Source organism: Manacus vitellinus, unplaced genomic scaffold (assembly GCF_001715985.3).
Source record: "Manacus vitellinus isolate BGI_N305 unplaced genomic scaffold, ASM171598v3 scaffold_5_pilon, whole genome shotgun sequence".
Lineage (NCBI taxonomy): Eukaryota > Metazoa > Chordata > Aves > Passeriformes > Pipridae > Manacus > Manacus vitellinus.
The window spans coordinates 11,572,344-11,594,406 of NW_021940682.1; the positions used below are offsets into that span (position 1 = coordinate 11,572,344).

Sequence of the window (22,063 nt, forward strand, 5' to 3'; positions counted from 1 at the left end):
CAATTAACCCTTGTCCCGTCACCACAGCTCCTGAGAGAGTCCCTCTCTGGACTCCCTGTAGTCTCCCTTCAGATACTGGATGGTTGCCGTGAGGTCTCCACGCAACCTTCCCTTCTCTAGCCTGAAGAGCCCCAGCTTTCTCAGCCTGAACCATCAGCCATCAGACTAGTCTTAAGTGAAAACACCAAAAATATCATTAGCTCCATTTCTTCAGGAAACACGCTTAGGGCAACTGACCCGCGTGGGTGCCCGCTACCTCCGCCCATCCATCCGCCTCCTTTACCCTCGTACTTCCCCTTTTGTCCCTTCGGGGCGCAGCTGCTGCTCCCCGGGGAGGCTGCCCCGGTTCCCCCGAGCCGGGGGTCCCCTTAAGCCCGCACCTCAGAGCCCTTCCGCGGACCCGACCCCGCACGGCCACGCGGTCCGCTCCGGCTCCGCCCCTCCCGCGCCGGAGCGCTCCCCTGTGCTTCGGCAGCGGGCGCCCGCGCCCATTGGCAGCGCGCGGATTTGAACGGAAGCCCGCGGGGCACCGGGAGCGCCCACGCTTCCCGCGGGAACCTGCTTCCCCCCACCCGCCCTGTCGCCACTCACCCCCCACATACTCAGGAACGAGAGCACACTACATCACATGCCTCCGGCCGGGGGGGCGGGGGGCGGGGGCGGAGCGCCCGCACGTTCCGAGGAGCGCCCGCACGTCCGCGGGGAGCGCCCGCACGTCCCGCGGGCAGCGCCCGCACGGTCCCGCGGGGAGACGCCCGCACGCTCCCGCGGGAGAGCCCCGCACGTCCCGCGCGAGCGGCCCGCACGTTCCGCGGGGCGCCCGCACGTCCGGAGGCGCCCGACACGCTCCAAGCGGGAGCGCCCGCATGTCCCGCGGGAGCGCCCGCACGTTCCGCGGGAGCGCCGCCGCAGAAGCGGGAGCGCCCGGCCGCCGGACTCGGGTAAAGGCGCTCCGGGAGCGGCGCGGGGGTCGCGGCTGTTCCCGGGGCGGGACCGTGGGAAGGGGAAGGGGCTCCCTGGGGCGGGCGCAGCGGGAGCTTTCAGCTGGGGGAGCGGTACTGGTGATGCCCATGCCGGCTCTCAGGGTTAGGGGTTGCTCCGTAGGGTTTTTGGCTTGTTCAGGCTGTTTGCCCGGGAGTTTGCTCGGAGTGGCAGGTATTGTCCCTTGGAAACCTCTCGGAGCAGGGAGAAAGAGAAAAGACTCCGGGGAGGTTTTAATGTGTCCCACGCTGACTTGCAGCTGCACAGCTGTTTCAGAACTCTGTGGTCCCCATGTGACTTCACGTCAGCGTAAAAACAATAAAGTAGGTTGTCCTCTTCAGAGGTTTTGGAGAGTGAGAAGGTGTAGTTGCTGTTGCAGTCTTGCTTGTTGCCTGATGTCTCCTGCTTTCCTTACCCCTCGCACATGCTTCATCCCTTTTTCCGGTCGTGCCAATCACCAAAAAACAAACCCAATGTGAGCTCTGCCTTAGCTAGGTGAAATAAAGCAAACAATTGGGTTTGTGTTCTGGAAGTAAGCAGTATGGGTATTGCTCCTCTACTGTCGCTGTGGTGTTAGGGAGCTTTGTTTCAGAAGAGAACAAATTTAAAGGCCAATTTTTACTACAGTGTCTAGTACCTATGTCTTGACAAATGCAAGAAGGTGAAAAAGACCAAAGCATGGAGTAGTCCAATTATTGTCAGAGGAAATAGGGGAGATAAAGACTTACAGAATTAAAAAAAAATAAAAAATAAAGACTACACAGGTAACAAAAGTATTTAGAGTTATCTTAGTAAGTCTTAGAAATACTGAATCTCTTTTTCCAGGTTTAAAACATCCCCCTATACCCTGATCTGAATGTATAGTGAATGCAGAAACTACAGAAGACATTCTGAAGCTGCTTTTGGAGACAAAAAGGCTGTCATATTTGTGATAACATTCTTTTATGTCGGTATAATGTACAAGAGGGATCTTCATGAAGGTGTGACATACTTTTAACCCCTTATCTTCACAGTTGCTTTGTCACAGTGAGGCAACTCTGGTTAAGTGGAAAGAGTTTCTTGAAGGAACTTGATCTTTAAGAAAATACAACAGGATTTGCACAGCTTATTGGAAGGTGAAGTCATGCATATGCTTCTTGCATAGTTATATTCATTTTTCTCTTGATTATCTCTCTTTTCTACTCTAGACAATGATTACTTTCCAGCAAAAAATTTTAAACTTGGTCAAGTGTTTCAGAAGGCAATGGCGTTTATTTTCAAACTCTGAAAGGACTACGGTGTGTGGAGCAGACTGCATGCTGATGGCATTGCAACTGTCCATGGCTGAAGTCAATAAACAGGTTAGCATTCTTTTCAGTATGTTCTTGATACTTAAACTTGGTTCACTTACTGGTTAGGCACCAACATGAAATGGCAGTTTTGGTCACTTCATTGCTGTTTGTTAAAACAGGGTGCATCTGAGGGTCAGATGCAGCAAGGCACTAAAATTAATATGATTATTGAATCAGGACTTAGGAAAAAGAACCGCAAGACAGATGGGAGGATGGAAGTGTGTTAAGTGTATATTTGAGCTCCAGAATTTAATGTTAAACATTACCAGATTTTTGCTGATCATGTAGCTTCTGTTTATTTCCATCAAAATTTCCATGTTTCTTTTGTGCTGTAGGTCGGGGTGGGAGAACTATGGCATTTGGGATACATCTTTTTTCTGAGTGCTCCAAAACTTCTTTGGAATGACATGAGAAGGATATCAGTGTAAAACTGATTTGGTATAGTCTGCATGAGCTGTACTTGCAACAGTCCGTTTTTAGCTGCCATTTTTTCTGACACTCATCTGATGAAGACCTATATGGACATATAAGTTGTGAGTGTGCACCCTGTACCAGTAGGAATTATATGGCTTTCTTTACATCTGTACAAGAGGTGTCTGTCAAATGATGAAGAGGAGTTGTAACCCTGAGATGCCTCTGAAAGAGGCACTGTGGCTTGTTAAAGCAGGGTGATTGGGCATTAGCAGTCATCTGAAACTTATCAGGTACAGTTGCAACATGCAATCAGACCTTTGCATGTGTTTAATCTAATAAGAACTATTGCAATATTCGTTTTCATAACCTAAAGGTATATTTTGGGATCAATGAACCTAATTATTGATGAAAATAATTAGTCCGTTGTTGGCAGACTTACCCAGATGTTGCAAAGTAAATCAAACATGGAGTACAAATCTTTAGTTTGAAAAACCAAAACAAACACACCAAATCAACAAACACAGCACAAATGACAAAACCACTCCAAAGTCAAATCTCCAAACCAATAAAAAACCCAAACAAACAGAAAACCTTCTTCAGTCTGTGCATGCCTAGTTGCAACATATTATTTAAAAAATTGCCACTTGTACTGGAAGAAGATTATATCTCCGAGGAAATATTTCCAGAACCACTTTTTAGTGTCATTGAGTTCATCACCAGAAAAAACTGTGTAGTCTAAAATGTGCAGACTGGGGGTATGTCTTGTCTAAACATTAAGTATAAAACTAGACAATTCATCTCCAATGTAATAAATGTTGCATCAAAAACATTAGAATCCCAGGGTTCTACATTTGTACTCCAAAAAATGTAATATATTCCAACCAGGGGCCTGATGTCCTCGCAATACCTTTGTAGGTAAAATTGGAAGATTAGCATGTGTGCATCAAAATGAACTCCTGGAAAACTAATTACCTATGGAGGCAATCACTGTTTGTCATGTTTGTTGTGATTCTAAGGGAAAGCTACAAACACTTTTCCAAAGCCAACTCTGAGAATTAAAATGTGTTCTGTTGGATGCCAAAAATTACAGACATGAACAAGATGATATTTTTATGGTTTGTTGCTCCTTGTTTCCTAACAGCTTACAGTAAGTTTTTCCCTTCTACTAGAGGTAACTAGTTTGTTCAATTATTTCCTTTTTCCTCCAGTGAAGATTCCTCCTTTCCAAAAGTAGCTTTTCTTTCAGAGATGATCTAACAAAAATTATAGCAGTTATTTTCAAGTAATTGAATTTTAAAATATATAGCTTCTACTTCAGATCTGAAGAAAGACTAAATGTTCAGAACCTGATTTGGTTTTTCTGATTATACTAATTGGTCTAATAAGACAAATTATTGGTATATATAAACCGTATGTGTAAATTAAAACTATTTTAACATCTGCACGTGCTACCTCTGAAGTTCAATTTCTTCAGATGGGTATATGTTCATAGTGTTAGATTAAAATGTGTCTGTTTTATTTTGTTCAGCCCTGAAACTTCAAACTTAGATGTAAAGCATTACAGCTGTAGGCATGTTCCTTGTTAGGTCTCTGATTTAAATACAATAATTTTGTATTATTAGCGTAACACCTGTAGGATGGACATCTATTGTAATAATATAGTCAATTACTGCAATAAAAATAATTGTACTAATAGGCTATTGACTGGCTCTAATGGAAAAAAAAAACCAAACCAAAAATCCAAGCTACCACAAACAGCAAAAAACCTATTTTCTTTCTTTATCAGACTGGACAATTTTAATGAATTTGGTATTTTAACTGTTATCTCTATCTGCAGGAGAAATGAAAAATAACAAAGCTTTTTGAAGAACTCCTGGAAATTTTAAAAGTTTGATAATCTGTTAGTCTTAAATTTCACCAGAATGAGGGTAGCAAACAGTCTGATAAACACTGATCAAGTAGCAGGGATGAAAGAAAAAAGAAAATCTATGCTTTGAATTCCTCTGAAAATACTTTGTTTCGTACCACAGTCGTGGCAATGTGGCATAAAGACAAGTGACATAAGGTCTGTAGAGAAAGCAAATACCTTTTACCTAGATTTGTTAGTATAGATCTAAAATCTAGGAACACTTTCAAGAGAAGAACCTTTCTTAAGGTTAGAAATAGAAATAACAGTTTTCAAGATGAAGTTCAGTTGAGGCTAATTGTTTTGAGTGTATTTGCACTTGTGGATCAGAAGGGGTAGAAGATAGATTATTAGGTCAAATAATTAGCTTGTCGTTTTCAGACCATGGTTGTTTTACCTAGTAGCGGGGAAAACTAAAATGTATAAAACAATTATTTTTCCTGAAACTGTGAGTTCAAATTCTCAGACTACTCTTATAGGTGTTGTAAATCTCTTCTAGCACTAGAGCTGTGATACTGACAGAAAAAGTTCTTTAATGTTAATTTTAGAAATACATTTTCCCTTGGGAAATTTGTGTTTGTATATTTCTGGTCTGTACAAAAGCAGTTTTGGTGTGTGGTTTGGTTCTACTCTGTGCTTCTATGAGTGCATTTTGTATGCTGACTGAAGAGTGTTATGTTCTGCTCAGTATCTTGTATTTCTTGAAATGGTTTTCCCAAATTGTCCTGTTTCCATGTTGGCAAATGAAGAAAAATGCAGAACTGGTTTACAGCATTAGTCCCTTGAACTGTTGTATCTCTCTCCCTTTTGGTAATGAGACTCTCCTACCAACTTGGAAGCAATTATATATAATATGTTGCTTGTAACATTGTAATGATGCTACCAAGAGACATTGTCTTGGCTGTTCTTCAGTATGATTAATTTTTCACAGAATCACAGAATGGTTAAAGTTGGAAGGGGCCTCTGAACTCAGCTTATCCAGCCTCCCTCAAGCAGGACAACCTGGCAATGCCAGTTGCCCAGGACTTTCAGTTGCCCAGATGTCTTTTAAGTGTCTCTGAGGATAGAGACTCCATAGCCTCCCTGAGCAACCTGTGCCAATACTTCAAAGTAAAAAAAGTGTTTCCTGATGTTCCTGATGTTCATAGGGAACCCGTGTGTGCTTCACTTTGTGCCCATCACTTCTGGTCCTACCACTGGACACCTTAAGAAAGCCTGACTCCATCCTCTTTGCACCCTCCCTTCAGAAATTTATATGCATTGAGGAGATCCTCCATGAGCATTCCTTTCTCCAGCCTAAACAGCCCCAGCTTTTTCAGCCTTTCCTCATACCTGAGGTTCTCCTGTCCCTTAATCATCTTTGTGGATGATTAACTGAGCTTTGTTGGACTCCCTCCAGTATTGTCAGTGTGTCTCCCTTGTGCTGAGGAGCCCAGAACTGGTCACAGTACTTGAATGTGGTTTCACCAGTGCTGAGTAATCACCTCTACAAGGGGCAGGCTCTTCAGAAAAAAAGGTTGCAGTAATAAATATTTAATTGGATTTTTTTTTTTAAGCAAATGATATACTGAGACTGTTCTACTGTAGTTTCCCATAACCTCTGTAACCAAATCATAAATATTTAAGTTATTGTTTCTTGTGTTTTTGTGTTGCTTAACGGCTGGAGTTGTTTTAACTGTGTCAAAAAACTCTTGCTACTTAAATTTTGAGGCATCTTCCCCAACTTATCAATAGGACTTTGTCTTCTCCCTCCCACCCCTCTCCTCTATAGTATTACAGGTGTCTGTTTTGAGGGGTAGAGGGGGGAGCATGGATGTGGTGTGTGTGTGTTTTTGTTTTGTTTGTTTCTAGCCAAGAGGGTTCTAACTTTTTGGTCATGTGTTTTTATTACCACTGTAGTTGATATTGTTGACTTCAGAAATTACTGTTTTGTTGGCTGGATGACTACAATATTTACTTTGCCTGTTTCATGATTCTGTTGTTGCAACTGCTGTTCTGTTGACCCGTACATACAGTAGCTCTCTAGTCCTCCTTAAACAGAGAATACCTCTACTCTCATTGACCCTGGTGCTTTTTCCCTTGACACCCCCACTGTCCACACCCACCCCCTCCTCCCAGAACAAAAAAGGTCTTTGGTACCCATGCCAAGTAATACTGTAATTCCTGTAAGCTTGGAATATTGACCTATACCTTCACTGCTTCTGCAGATTGCAATATAACAACTATCAGATGTCCATACGCTTGTGTTTATATGAACCAGTTTCTAAATCTCTGCATGGCAATGTCAACATTTACTGTTACAGGATACTTAGTCAAAATGCTGCTTTATACTACTTCAATGAGCTTTTTATACCACTGTTTGGGAACTTCTCTGTGTGAGAGTGTATGCAAGCAACGAAGGCTTAGTAGGACTGGAGGTGACAAGACTACAGAATCTCACAGAAACTCAAGGACAAAGCCAGAAACAATACTGCAGTCTAGGAGCATGCCTAAAAATAATAGAACTAGAGAAAACACGTGGGTGATGGTTAAGCACAGCAGTCTTTTACTCACATATTCCGAAAAAGGCTAGTGGCCATATGTTTGGGGAAGGTGGGAGACAACATGTTATTGCTGAAATACACAACTTTCTGTTTTTTAAAACAATTTTCTGTCAAAATAAAGTGAAATAAGTTGATTTGCTATGTAGTTAGCCCTAGAAAGCTTGCAATACCTACAAAAATACTAAAAAATGGTGTCTTTAGGCATGTAATGTTGCTACTGGATTTCAGATATTCTAATATAAGAGTCCAAGGAAACTTAGCATATGACCCTATCTGGAAGTGAAGTGAATGGAACCAATAATATCTTATTGGTTTTATGCATATGAAACAAAGTACTTGCCGTGCCTATAATGGAATGAAAGCATGGGACTTTTTGAACTTCCTTAAGCTATGAGCCAGCTGACATATGCTTACTGCAAAACAGTACATTATTTCTTTAATTAATTTTAAAACCAGATACTTGACCAATGGACTGTGTAAGTAATAGAATACAGCATCACAGTGAACACCTGGAATGCAATTTTATTTGTATTTAAAATATTTTTGCAGCACTAATATAAACGTTGTTAATCTCTGCAAGCCCTTGATCTGGTGAGGAAAGGTTTTGATTTATTAGATACTATATGAAGTAGTGCTTTAACTTAGTACTTCTGGAGGATTTTGTTTCAAAACAAAGTGAGAAAACATTTTTTTTCCCAATCTACTGCTGTTTTGATCTGTTTAAATTGGATTATAATATGATTACATGTTTAATTTTTCGAGAGGCTGAAATGCAAGTCAAGTGCTTTTCAGAAAACATACATGACATTTTAATATTCTGGTGATATGTGGAATAGCATGTAAGTTCATAGAGTTGATTTATCATAACCCATGCACAAATTAGAAGGCAAAAAGTGCTCTGAAAGTAATATGTATGAGTACTCTCATTTTCACTCCTAGTTTTTTTCCTAGACAATATCAAAATAATTTCAGGATTTTGGAATCGTGTATTTAACCAGATCTATTGGGAAAGTTGTGCTAAATATGCTAGAACCCTAAGGAGGGATCATTTGGGTTGGATTGACTTAAATTACTGGACTTTCTCATGTTTTTGTGTTTCGTGTTATGTTCCCTTGCTAATGGTGTTTATAGGTAATTAATTTGCTTAATGTGAAAATGTCATGAAATAGAATTAAACCTTTCCGGGTTTAATTAGACAGACACTGTCTGCCCTTATGGACATAGCAAAGCAAGGCTTGTTACTCACTTCCAGGGCATTTATATTCTGTTACACGATGAATTACGCGGCAGCTTTTTTTTGCTGCCATGTGTTGGGGAATTCTTTAGGCACTCTGTTTCTTTGATGATAAATGGAAAATTTGCTACAACTGTGAAATTACTTATTGCACATAATCTGAGGTCTAACTCGAATAAAAGGAGCTTGGGTGAAAAAGTTTAGCAGCAGGAAGTGGGGCCTGGTACATAGATCAAAGAGCAGTGTGTGGGCAAAAATGAGGAGTGTAAGTTGTGAAAGAGGAGGTGGTAAGAGCAAGGAGTTAGAAGACAAGGCAGAGGGGTATTTGGGATAGGGACACTGGGCCAGAAGCTGGATATGAGTGTGGTCTATGCTGTATAGTTAACATTAGTTGTGGTGCTAGTAACAGATGGGTGTGCATTGCTTTAATGTATTTATTAGAAGGATCTAGCAGCAATGTTATGCTAAAGTATAGCTGTACTAACACAGGAAAAAAATCCCTCCTTTTTTTTTGACACGTTTTCCTAGATTACTGCCTGAAGCAAGGTAAGAGAGCTGTGTTTACTGCCTTTGGGAAGTAAATACCTGCCATGCTGAAAACTATTTCTGCAAATAAATAACTTTAGGCAAGAAGTAGTCCTGTAACATTCAGTGTCTTTTCTTATGAGTAAAGACCAATATACATATCTGGTATTTTAAAGATCAGGAACAAATACTGCGTATAACAAAGTTCAACTGTTAGCATTTGTAGATGCAAAGCACTGGAAGAACTTCAACTATAAGTAAGAATTTGTTTATTATAAACTTAGATGATAATAGTTTTTTCAAAAATATGTATGCGACTTGTTTTAAATTTATTCTTTAAAGCTATGCTGAATATGAAACAATATTTTTTGCTTTTTTTTCGTTTTCTATTAGCACCATGGAGACTTCACAGTATCACTTAGTGATGTGCTGGAAACTTGGAACTATTTGTTACATGACAAACTGGGATTATCATATGAAAACATGAAAGAACCTGAAGATTATGCTGATGTTAAAAAAGCCTATCACACCTTCTTAGCAAAAAGCAATATGTTAGATCTAGTAGACATATGTCAGAAGTGCTATAGTCTTGGACTTTTACCTGAAGTTGAAAGCATAGCCCCTGTAAGTATTATGTTTGATCTCTGATGTTGTTTTGGTTGTTTTTGGTTCCATGGATTTATGACACTTTTAATTATACACAGGATCTCTGAGTTATTCATAAAAGTTACTTAGTGTTTCTATAGGGGAAGCACTTGAGTTTAAATTATTAAATATTTTAAAGAGATTTTAAATTTACTCAAAAATTATTTCTTCCTTTTGTCCTGCTGGATGAGTGAGTCCCACAACTCTTCTATGAATATATTGCTCCTTGCCATACGTGGAAGTGAAATATGAACTGTAGAAACTTGGTAAAACTGGAATAAATCTTAGTAATTAACACGTGCCATGGAATTTTGGATGTATGTTGATATGCAGCCATAATATTTTTAATTATTCCCATTTTGAAAATACTATGCTCTTTAAGCAAAAACTTTGGTTTATTATGTTTAGTTCCAAGTTAGATTTTTTTTCAGAATCCAAAAGAGGTTCCACTTCCGCCACTCAGTCACAGCTCTGTTGCAGTTTGTTGCAGGTCTTTTGTTTGGTTGGTTTTTTTTTAATGTGTTTTTTCCCCTCACTGTTTTCACGAGGAAGACAGAGAACTTGAGTGGGTTAATGAGCTCTTCCTAAACTTGGCATAAGATATTAAATATTCTCCAAAACATAGGTTGCACTTTTAAAGACTAAAACCAAAAGTAGGTTGTAAGGGCTGCGTTAACCTCAAACATGACCAAACTGGCAGAGATGTAGGTTTACACCAGGTTTTAAAACCACTTTTGCTTTCTAGTCATCTTCATATTGAAGTTTATTCTGATCTTTTTATTAAAGGTTCAGCTGTTGGAATTCGTTTCTGGCATAACTAATGTGCAAGAAAATAGTGGTTCTGTTCTTCCTACTCCTTCTACACAAGTCGACAGACAGGGCCAGGAGAATGTGAAGGTAAAAATTATTTCTGTCTGTTGTAATGTTCTGTATATATTGAAAAGTTAAAATATAGCATCATTTCCTTTTCCAATTTTGGTATTCAAATGTGGCTGGTTTAAAAAGTATAGAACCGGTGTATTCAAACTCTGTATGATTTGAGTACACTGTAGGTGTGTACGGGGCTATGTGCTGAAATTTATATCTGGGAGACAGTCCTTTTATTGCAGGTACTTGATGTAGACTTAATCTGCATTGAAACACCAGGGAATAAATTTTTCTACACGTACAGCATCACTCAGACATTGTCTTGAGTAAGTGTTAAATGATTTTCCCAATGCTGCAAAATGAACTAAACTTCTTTGATTTCATTTTGTTAACTCATACTCCCTTACATACAGAAGAAATCTAAATAGCCACTGAAGTGGCAGCTGTAGCAAAGCAAACAAAGTTTGGCTGTCCCTGTAGAGGAATTGAGGACTCTCTGGGAGTACTGGGTTCTTTCCTTTTACCCTTTCAACCACCAAAATAAGAACCTCTGAATGCTGTATAACAATGCTTGAAATGCTGTAGCTTTACTCATTTCCAAACTTGCTTTTCTCATAAGTGGCAATTTCAAATCAATATTTCAGTATAACTCAAAATATTTCTGAACAAGAAAATATTTTCTGAACTCTCACCTAAATAGCATTTGTACCACTAACATAATGGCTTTCTTGCTGCTCTGACTTGTGCAGTAAAAATATTCTTTGCTTTTTTATATTCTCTTAGGTCTGTCTTTGCAGGCTGTCACACATACATGTTAGGTTTTGATACTGTCTACATTTTTGTTGTATACATTCTGTTGAATAAGAAGACATTCCGTAGGAGATATAAGTTTTCTCATTGTACTTTCCTCTATTAATGGCCTTTTTTTGATCTTTGCTTGTAGAAAACTGCAAATTCTTCTGTCCTGGGACAGAATTTGTCCTGTTGTTCTTACAGGGTCCAGAACAGTGCTGCAATATTAGCAATTACATGTTATATTTTGGTTATGTGGGTCACAATTTTTTGTCCAAACTCAATCAGTGGAGTTTCTTTGATTGAAATCCCCTGGAAGTCAAGAGAAAAATCACTGAATCTGTTGCAGAGCTGGCAAGTAGTTTAAAATCTTAGTCTATTTGAAGTTAATGACAAATTCTTAGTTAGTTTAATATTTGCCTTGGGATAGGAAAGGTATATATGTGAAGACATTTCTAACTAGAAATTTATAGCCAATTTTAATAACTAGAGATGCAACCCTCAAATATTTTGTGAATATTCAAGAATAGTATATGTAATTCTTGATTATTTGCCATGTTTACTTTTCATCAAGGCAGAGTCCTCACAAATAAAGTAGCATTTTGAAATTATGCAAGGTGATTTTCTTACTCTTCCAGAAATCGCATCAGTACATGTCTAATTAGCTTTAAAATAAAATGGAACATAATTTAGCAGTGGGATGACCAATTTGTTTTCTTATACAGGCATCAATCCTGGCAAAGAAGTCTGTCTGTTCATATTTAAGCCTATTGGTGAATTCTAAGGATGATCTGGCATTGGCTCATATTCTAAATGTTCCTGACAGAGGACTTGGTAGAGAAGCCTTCACTAACCTGAAACATGCCTCACAGAAGAAGGAAATGTCCATTTTCCTGGTATGTGTGTCAAATGAAACTCCTGTTTCAGAGTCAATGAACTTCCTTTGTAGGGATAGGACTCCTCAGTCTCTTTTCCTGCTCCACCATGTCCCTCCCTTAGGAGACAGTTCTCTGCAAACGTCTCCTTCCTGTGGGCTGCAGTTCTCTGCAGACTGCTCCAGTGTGGGTCCATTCCATGGGATGTGGTCCTTTAGGGACAAACTGCTCCAGCATGGGACCCCTACAGGATCACAAGTCCTGCCAGCAAACCTGCTCCAGCATGGGCTCCTCTCTCCATGGATCCACAGGTCCTGCCAGGAGCCTGCTGCAGCACTGGCCTTCTAGAGGGGTCACAGCCTCCTTCAGGCATCCACCTGCTCCAGTGTGGGGCCCTCCACAGGCTGCAGGTGGAGATCTGCTTCCCCTGTGGACCCCCATGTGCTGCAGGGGCACAGCTGCCTCACCATGGTCATCACCATGGGCTGCAAGGGAATCACAGCTCTGATACCTGGAGCACCTCCTCCCCCTCCTTCTCCACTGGCCTTGGTGGCTGCAGAGCTGTTCCTCTTACATATCCTCACTCCTCTCTTTGGCTACTGTTGTGCAGGTTTGGTTTGGTTTTGGTTTTCCCAGGGGCTGTTGCTGGTGGGCTCAGTCTGTCTTGGAGCCGACTGGCATCGACTCTATCGCATATAGGGAAAACTTCTAGCAGCTTCTCACAGCAGCCACCCCTGTACCACCTGCCTACCAAAACCCAATCATACAAGCCCAATATAGCAGTGAGACTGAGTTCAATAAATATCAATGCAGTATTAACATTAACCAAACCAAGCCATTAATGATGCATTACAATGTGTTTCAGTTTTGAAGTGCTGTAGTTATTTTGGTTAAATAGTAAACCAGCATTTTTATGTGTGTTTGTCAAAGTTTAGACATCTGGAACCTGAAGTATTTCTGTGAAGAAATTTCTTTTCTTAGAGCAATCTGGTGACAAAACCCCTCCTTTGAAATGTAGACTAGAATAGAGGCCGAAGTTTGTAAGTGTAGTATTGCATTTTTTTTCAGATTTGACTCAGAATTTGGGGAGGGTAATGCTTTCTAGTCACTTGTAGCTTGATCAGTCTTGAAATAGTCTTTAAGATGAGATTGATATGGGACATTTCTGCTCATTTTTACTCTCAAAGGCAGAGAACTAGAAAAAAAACCCTGCAGACAGTTTTGTAGTCTTTCTCAATGCCCTTGTATATGAATTTAGAAAGCTACAGCATCAAAATACAGTGCTCCCAGAGGCTTGTTGCTAAAGAATCTAGTCTGGTATGTGAGGTGCATTTATCCTTGCAGTAGTTATATTCAGCACAGGACCATCTCAGAAGTAGTTCAGATAGGGTAAATAAGAATTTTTCTCTCCAAAGAACCACTGTAGTCCCTCATACTCAAAATAATCACCAAATTTTGCAGCAGAGTAGTCTTAGTGCAGACAAGGATAAAACAATATGGGTATGTAGCAGGCACTGAAGCAGCTGCATTCTTAATTTTTGTTGTTTAATGAATACAGAAAATTTGTGAAATCTCGGTTCCAGTATTAGTTATTTTAGCTCCTAATGCTCTGTAAAAGAAGCCTGTATGTGTTTGGACAGGATTTACTACCTCTTCTTCACAGTTGCCAGAGGGAAAACTTCTCTACCATGTAAAGAAGTCTTCTTTTTTGGCATCTCTGTCTTGTAGAAATCTTGCAAACCTAGAATATTTTCCCTTGGGAAGGCAAGGTCCTATGAACTGTGTACTTGATCCACAGGAAATCTTTAGTACAAAGACAGGAATACTGGCAGGTTTACTTTCTTTACTGGAGTAATTCCAGTTTTACTCTTTCCAGTCCTAAGATCTTTATGATTTAGCTCCAGAGTCTGAAATTAAAATTTATATGTAGAATTAATATTACTGAATGTGTCTCAAGTGTATTGGATTGTTATCTTTACTTTCACTTTTCTCAACAAGTGCTAGGATTTTTGTTCTGACTGTTACCTTAAGATTTCAGGGGTTGTACTCCAAGGTATACTGCTTTTGACACATCACTTGTTTTCATTGTTTTGTAGCATTTTTCCTAAGATTTGAATATACATTATTTGCATCTCTGAAAATAGATATAATACTGAAGTCAACTTTTGCATGCTTATCTTAAAATTATTCTTGGGTCATAGACAGCCTTCAATATAAGAGTAGTTTTTGTGAGGCCAGCATGAGTGTTTAAACAGCATCAACAGCAAGAGTTCTATACCCTGTTTTAATAAGTTTTTTTCTAAGCTTTCAAAGGGCTAATATAAATATCAAATTCACTGGGTCATTTTAACTTTGGCTTATATTTTCTTTTTTTAATACTACTGAACTATTTAAGTATTGATCTTGCAAATATTTTTGGTGAGATGTCCAAAGCTTTTCATTGAGGCATTCTATTGATTTCAGATAAGTTATTTCTGCTATCAGCCAGCTGTTATACACTGTTTGAAAAACTGTGGGAGAGGCCCACTTCAACATGTGTACAGTTCATGTATGTCTACAGTTTCATATTTCTGAATATTTCTCCTAATAGATGGCAACATCTTTTATCCGAACCATAGAACTTGGAGGAAGAGACTGTGCATCTCCTTTATATGATCCTTTAAGAGCCCACGTAAAGGGGCTCTCCAGCTTTGTTACTTTTATTGACAAGCTGCAAGAAATTGTTGGTGAAATCTTCAATCCCAGGTAACAGGTTTTCTGTTATATTTTTGTCTTGTTGAGCACCTCTTATTCTTGTGTATGTGTTCCAACAAGAAGGAACAAAAGAAAATCAAATAATGTACTTATTAAATAATTCAGAGTAAGTGAAAATTAAACCTTGTTTTAAAATATAACTAATTGAAAAACAACTGGGGTAAAATTATGGCTTTTTGAAGGGTTTTTTTTGTATTAGATTTTTGTCAAATCTATGTATGTATGGTGAATTGGTTAGTTCCCTAGTTGTAAATGAGCTTACAAAGATTTCTATCTTGTGAGTCTGGTAAGTACATAAACTGACATGTGCTTTACTTCTTGATAGTTAATGACTTCCTTTTTGTCATTTCATTCTTTTTACTCTTATGTAAAGGTGTCTTTATTGCTGCTAAAAAATGACAATGTTGGTTATTTAGCCTTTCTTTTTTTCTTCATTTTAGCTACATAAGTGAAGCATATGAATAATTTCTTAGGAAGGCTCTGCTGGAGTAGCTAATTTTGAATGTTTTTGAAGAACTGAAGTTAGTCTTTTGGGCAGGCTTATAAATGTATGATTAATTAGAGAAGTGTAAATGTAACACAGGAATTTGAATTGATAAGTGCTGGCATTGCTGCAGACAGAAGAGCTATTTTCTTAAGCTTTATAGAAATTAGTAATTTTTTTCATTTACAATCAGTAATTTTTCCATACAAAACTTTAGCAAATCAGCTGTAATAGTTCTGTCCTTGATACCAGCGACTCTTTTTTTAGTTTGAATTGAATCTAATCCTCACAGCAGAAAAAAAAAAAGTTATAAGCAAAACCATAAGCGTTATTTAAGTTTCTGTTCAGTTTACATTAAATATAGAAGCAGAGGTATTTGTGAAGTTGTTTTGCAGTTTTTTTCTTACTTTTTTATTCTGCTTCTTTGTTCTTTCATTTCAACATTCTGGATCCCAAAGACGTACTGTCTGTGCTGGTGATTAAAGAAAACTCTTAGCTCAATGTATACTATATGCTTTTTTCTTTATTTAAATCATATCTGACACTGTACATTGATTAAAAAAATGAGAAATGGAAAAACATTTATGTGCATGAACTTACTTTTTACGATGGAAAGACCACATTATCAGGTATACACAGTTCAGAAAAGTATAACATAAAATGCTTCATCTTGTTAATTACCCCTCTATTTAAAAAGGAGAATGTTTAAATGTAACAAAAATCAGAGTGGTATAGTTGCTGGGAATTATCAGTTTCTAATTGCATGAATTCTCTAGAGCTTGGAAATTCTTTTTGGCATTGAGATATTTATTCTGTAGCTTTCCATACTGTACCTGCTATCCCATTTATTCTGGGATATAAAACTTGTTAAATTCAGATTCTGGTGTGCTCATTATGTTGAGTGAATACATACAGGTATCACTGGTGGTCTCCCTGAGTGGAAGCTGATGGTACTGTCGTGTTTCTGGTATCTCTCTATATGGGCTTTATAACCTCTCAACATAAAATACTAATATTGTCTTTATATATGTAGCTATATAGTAGCTCGGTGCTTATAGAAATATACCAACCAGTTAACTGTCTTTGAAAGAATCTTCATTACTATGCTGATGTTCTCCAATATTATAGATCTAGGATATACAGCTTAGAAACAGTGAGGGTCACAGCATTGGTCAACAAAAAGATGTTTTTGAGTGTTTGGTATGTCACGTAAAGGAAGACTGTCTGTGTGTCCTGCCTGTGATATGGCAGTTGTTGTGAATTTCAGAGGATGCAGTTTTACACAAGAAATTTGTAAAGCTCCTGCAAACTAAAGAGCAGAGTTAAAAAAGCAGCAGAAGTTTCAATTGCTTTGTCTTTAGAAGCCTGCTGAGAAACCCAGGAGCAAACTGGACAACCTGTCTACTGCACTGCTGCTTCTCTGATGCAGAGATTAGCAAACCTGCAATAACCAGGTGTCTGTATTTGCTATGTCACTAGAAAACTGAAGTATTTTTGGTTGTTTACTTAATGATTGGAAGTCTGTTATTTCAGTTTCGTCTTGATACAGTGGAGATGTTATGAAACTTGTACCTGCACAATTTACAAAGTAGCTAAAAAAGTGCTGGGACATGGAGGGACACATGCTGAAAAATATTTTCTTCATCTGCCTCTATCAAGTCCTTTGCTTTGGAAATCTGGAAACCAAACTGAAGGTGCTGGACAGTGGTGGGATGTGCTCAAGGATATCCTGAACATAGTGGGAGATATTGTGCAACCAAGTAACTCCTAATATGTGGAGAATTAAAAAAAATGTGTTTCTCATCTCCCCATCATTCAGCTAAGAAAGTGAACAGTAGATGAGATGAGGGAAGGAAAATCTGTCAAACAGAGTGGAAATTTAATGAAATTATGATGATTTGTTTCAACTGTGGCACTCCTGATAGCAGGAGAAATGGAAAGACAAAATGAACTTTGGCAGTTTCAAGGTGTGTTCACTGAGCAGAGCGAACATTCTCACAAATCTCTGGCATGCTGAAATAGTTCAAGTTTGCCTCTCCTCATTCTCCAGATGTCTAAGATTAGAAGAAATCACTAATCTTTCAAGAATCAGTAACATGAACGTTCCTTAACATTTAAGGATACTGTAAAACTTGTAATGCTAAAACTGTTTATAGATACTGTACATATAAGACTTGGACAATGTTTATACAGTAAATGGAGAGCTTGGATGTTCTTCTTTGTGCCTGCTTCTTGTCAAGGAACATATCAACAATGTATTTGTCAGTGAAGTGGATGACTATTACACACCTTAGGGTCTGAAAACTCGTTGGTATGAATGAAAAAATGCAGTACTAATTAATCAATCTGGAAATTCTATTCTTTAAGGCCAAAAGAACTTAATATATTTCTGGAGTGACTTTTTTCAAACTCGGTAAAAGTGTGACTTAAAACTGAACGATGGGAAGTCTTTTGCCATATTGGGTGCTGCACTTGATGGTTCGTATGGGGGAGGTGTGCATGTACATATATATACTGGTTTCATGGAGTAGGGAAGTTGGGAGATTGGCAGCACACCTTCTCCTAGGAGATGGGCCCTGCCCTCGGTGCAGACGGTGACCACTGGGTGTCACCATCGCCCAGCTCGCATCGGAGCTGGTTCGGGCTCCCCGTGTTGTTTCACTCAATCCATTGGAGCGACAGCGGAGCTTCGGAGCGGGTTTGCATTTCGGGTCCCCGAGCAGCCTCCTGCAGCCGGTTGCAGCAGTTATACAGCTCACCTTGATCATGTGGATTAGTGCATTCAGCTTTCCCTTGACAGGGAAAAATGCTATTTCTTGTATGTTGCCTTTGTGAAACTGTGGTTGCATCTGGAGATGCAGTATTTTGGGAGAGACAGCATATTGTACTTTATCTGGGCTTGTGCTGAATTTTTGAGTTAATTGGACAGCTTTCACGCAGCACTGGAGTTTTGTGGTCTAAAGTTACTGGAAAGTTGTGTGAGTGTATGCAAAACATTGTATATAGGATTCCTTAAACTTAGAATCATAGAGTAATTCAGGTTGGAAGGAACATCGGGAAGTTTTTGGTCCAACATCCCACTCAAACCAGGGTTAATTATGGGGGCAACTCAGGTTAATCAGGGCTTTATTCAGTCAAGCTTTGTGCAGACTCAATCCTTGGAGGTTTTCAATCTCCCTCTTGGCAACCTGTTCCACTGCTTGTGTCCTCATGGTGAAAAGTTGTGGGTTTTCTTTCTTATATAGAGTTGGGACCTCTCGTTTCAATTTATGTCTATTGTCTCTTTTCACTGTCAACATGAGGAGGCTGCCTCTGTCTTCTTGGTTGCCACCTTGTAGTTATTGGAAAGCTGTCAGTAAATCCTCTCAAAGCCTTCTCTTCTCCAGACTGAACAAGCTGTTCCCTTAGCTGCTTCTCACAGGGCATGTCTCCCTGACCATCTTGGCAGCCCTCTGCTGAACTCACTCCAGTTTATCAGTGTCTTTCCTGGACTGGGGGCCCAGAACTGGATGCAGTATTCTAAATTTGGTCCAACGAGTGCTGATTAGAGAGGGATAATCACATTCCTCAGACTACTGGCTACGCTACTGTTAATGCAGCCAAGGATACTGTAGGCCTTCTTTGCTGCCAAGGCATACTCCTGGCTCAGGGCTAGTTTGCTGAACATGCACCAAGACTCCCAGGTTCTTTTACATAGAGCTGCTCCCCAGCCTGTATCATTGCAAGGGATTATTCCTTTCCAAGACTTTGCATGTGTTGTTAAATTTCGTATGGTTCCTGTCAGCCTGTTCCTTTTGTCTGTTTAGGTATCTTTGCGTGGCAGCTCTGCCCTCAAGCATATTGACAGTTCCATCCAATTTGGTATCATCTGAAAACTTCATAAGCATGTATTTTTATCATCAAGTCACTGCCAAAGACAACAGAAAAAAGCAGGTTCCACGATTGGCCCCTATGGTACTTCATTTTTACTGGCCTCCAGATAAAGTGCAACATGTTTACTACCTTCTGAGCTCGATCATCTAACCAGTTTTTTCCTTATCTAATTGTCCATCCAACCAGACTGTCTTTTTTTTGCAATGATTTGCTTCTCTCTGTTTCTCAGGGACCTCCCCTGGTCACCATGACTTTTCAAAGATGGTATAGAGTGGTCTTATGAGTGCATTTGCCAGTTCTATTAATGTTCTTGAATGCAGTCCATTTGGTTCTATGTGCTTGTATGTACTCAGTACTGGCAAGTAAAGCCTGATTTGATCTTTATCCACTGCTGACAATTCTTTTCTGAAAGCATTCTCTAATCAGGGGCCTGGGAGACCATCTTGGTGAAGACTGAGGCAAAGAAAGCACAGAGTCCCTCAATTTTATCTGTGTCCACACTGTTGGACTGTGCCTTTCAGCAAAGGTTCCTCATTGTCTTTGTTCAGTAGGTGAAGCTCCTTTAACATTCCTTGTTAACATTCCTCAACTCCAGCTGAGCTTTAATTTTCCTGACAACAAACCTAGATGCCCTGGCAATGTTTCTAGATAGTTTGTACCCCATCCCTTCTTCACCATCCTGTGTGAATCTCTTTTGCATTCAAAGTGTCATCAGTTCACTGTTTGAGCCAAGCTGGTCTACCAATATTTCTACATATTTCCCTAAGCATTGTGATGGACTGTTCTTGTGCTTGTAGTATTATTTTTGTATAATATAATTAATGTTATCATAATTAATAGCATCAAATTTCCTGAGCTCCTTTACCTTTTATAACTTTCTCACATGGGATTCCATGGCTGCTTATCAAGAATCTTATTCTGGGAAGAATACTTGTTTAGTTTTACAGTAACTTTATCACCAGACTTAAGTAACATAGTATGGAGAATATGAAGAGTCTCTCCAGTTTCTTCCACCAAACTAAAAGAGAAATTTTAGCCAATACAGCAAAATCAGCAGCAGCAGCAACAGAATTACAGAATTCTTTTTTGCTGTGTTTTTATTGTGGATCTAATGATCTGCAAAACTCCAAAGGGTTTAAGGTAGAGTCTTCACCTAGTATAAACTTCTGTAGGGTTTAAGAAATTAGAGTAATAATGCAACCATCCATTGTTTGAGGTGGAATTTTTATATAAATTCCATCAAAACACTGTGAGTATTTTGATATAGTTATTTTTTATTTTGCAGATGTAATCAATATCTAGATAAGTTCCCTGATATGATTTTATTGTTGAAATTTTGAAATCTAAATTAACGTGAACTACTAATTTTCTTAATTTATTCCTATAACATAACTAGAAAAAAACACATTAGAGTTGCTTTAAAGGCACAGCTCCTGCTCTGTTAGGAGCATTTGTATTTTGTACCATTTCCTATATAAATTTTGTCCAACTCTTCTACCCAGGTAAATGAAGCCCTAGCTGACATCTGCTGCTTTGTGTCTGAGAATGGAATTACTACTGCTCTCTTTCTATAGCTCTAAATTAAAAAATTTAGATAACTGTTCGGTTCTTATCAAGTTCGAAGACATCTTATAAATCCATAACAAAGAAAAAAGGCTGTGATCTCCACCCCACCCCGTGATCACTAGGTGTTTGCGATCTGTTGTAAGATATTTGTTCCTACTACCTAGGTCAGATAGCTATATATTTATCATCCCTATTTTACCTCTGTTGAAGTTGAAATGAATGAATTAAAATGTTGACCTTAGTGTAATAGAATATTTATATATTCTTTTCTGTTCTTGGAATAGGCTTGAGGAGTCTGTTCTGCTTTTTATCAGGTTTTGAGTATTGTCCATTTTCCTCAACTTTTTTTTCTTCTTTATGCTACTTTAGTCTTTTCCACAAAAGATCTATTTCTAGAAAATAAATAAAAGTGCTCTTCATCATATTAATTTTTCATACTAAGGCCTCAGTTCTGTAAGAAGAGTTCTTGCCAATGCCATTTAGATCTTTGGTAAGGAGAGGAGGTTGTTTAAGTGTAATCTCAGTAGGAACCAAATAGACAAAGCATGCTCTTAGTTTCTTATAAATTAGTTACCTCTACATAAAAAAATATGGTTTGCTAAGGAAAAGGAGGTGGAAATAGTCAGAGCTGGGACTGAGATGATATAAGGTGAGAAGGGTTCAAGTGGACACAAGATCTGAGAGTATTTTTAGTAGAAGCAACCAGTGACAGAAGATATGATTTGTCTGATGCCTAGTTAACAGGTAGAGTTTTACATTGTACTATTTTTTTAAACTCCCTTTAGAAACACTGGTTCAAATAAGGCATCTTTAGCATATGATTCATTTTATCTACTTGTAGACATCTGTTTTTCTCTAGCTGCAAGATAGGTGAGCTGAATCCCACCTGAAATGTCTACTCTTTTAGTGCTGGTTAAAGCTGAAACAGTTAAGTTATTCCTTCTGTCAGTTGATCTAAAATGTTTGTGAATTTTTTAATTGAAAAAAAAAAGTTAATTCGACATTGTAAAACTAAGCATTTAGTGGCTGCTAGTGAAGTCTTAGTTCAGTGGCCTGAGATGTTCACATTAACATAGTCTTTAATTGTGCAATCACATACTTTTCCCTCATCCACCCACCCGGCAGTCCTGGCTGTTGTGGATAAGAAAAAAGAGTGTAAATTTAGACTGTGTAATGGAAGAAGGTAGTGTTTGACCCTTTCCAGCTGGTGAGGCAAATGAAGAATAGCGATGATCTTAATTAACTGTGCAGGTGCCCAGTGCTAGTTATATAA

The 22,063-nt window shown here is 38.9% G+C and overlaps 1 protein-coding gene across 1 annotated transcript in view; it reads left to right on the forward strand.

The window, feature by feature from the left end:
• Positions 1–2,171: 2,171 nt before the first annotated feature.
• The window catches only part of PARPBP (PARP1 binding protein), a 39,271-nt gene continuing 19,379 nt past the window's right edge, over positions 2,172–22,063 (forward strand). The window contains exons 1-5 of the mRNA XM_018080253.3: positions 2,172–2,321; positions 9,328–9,558; positions 10,366–10,476; positions 11,964–12,134; positions 14,704–14,858. Coding sequence (XP_017935742.3) covers positions 2,172–2,321; positions 9,328–9,558; positions 10,366–10,476; positions 11,964–12,134; positions 14,704–14,858 — 818 coding nt within the window. The remainder of the gene's footprint in view (positions 2,322–9,327; positions 9,559–10,365; positions 10,477–11,963; positions 12,135–14,703; positions 14,859–22,063) is intronic.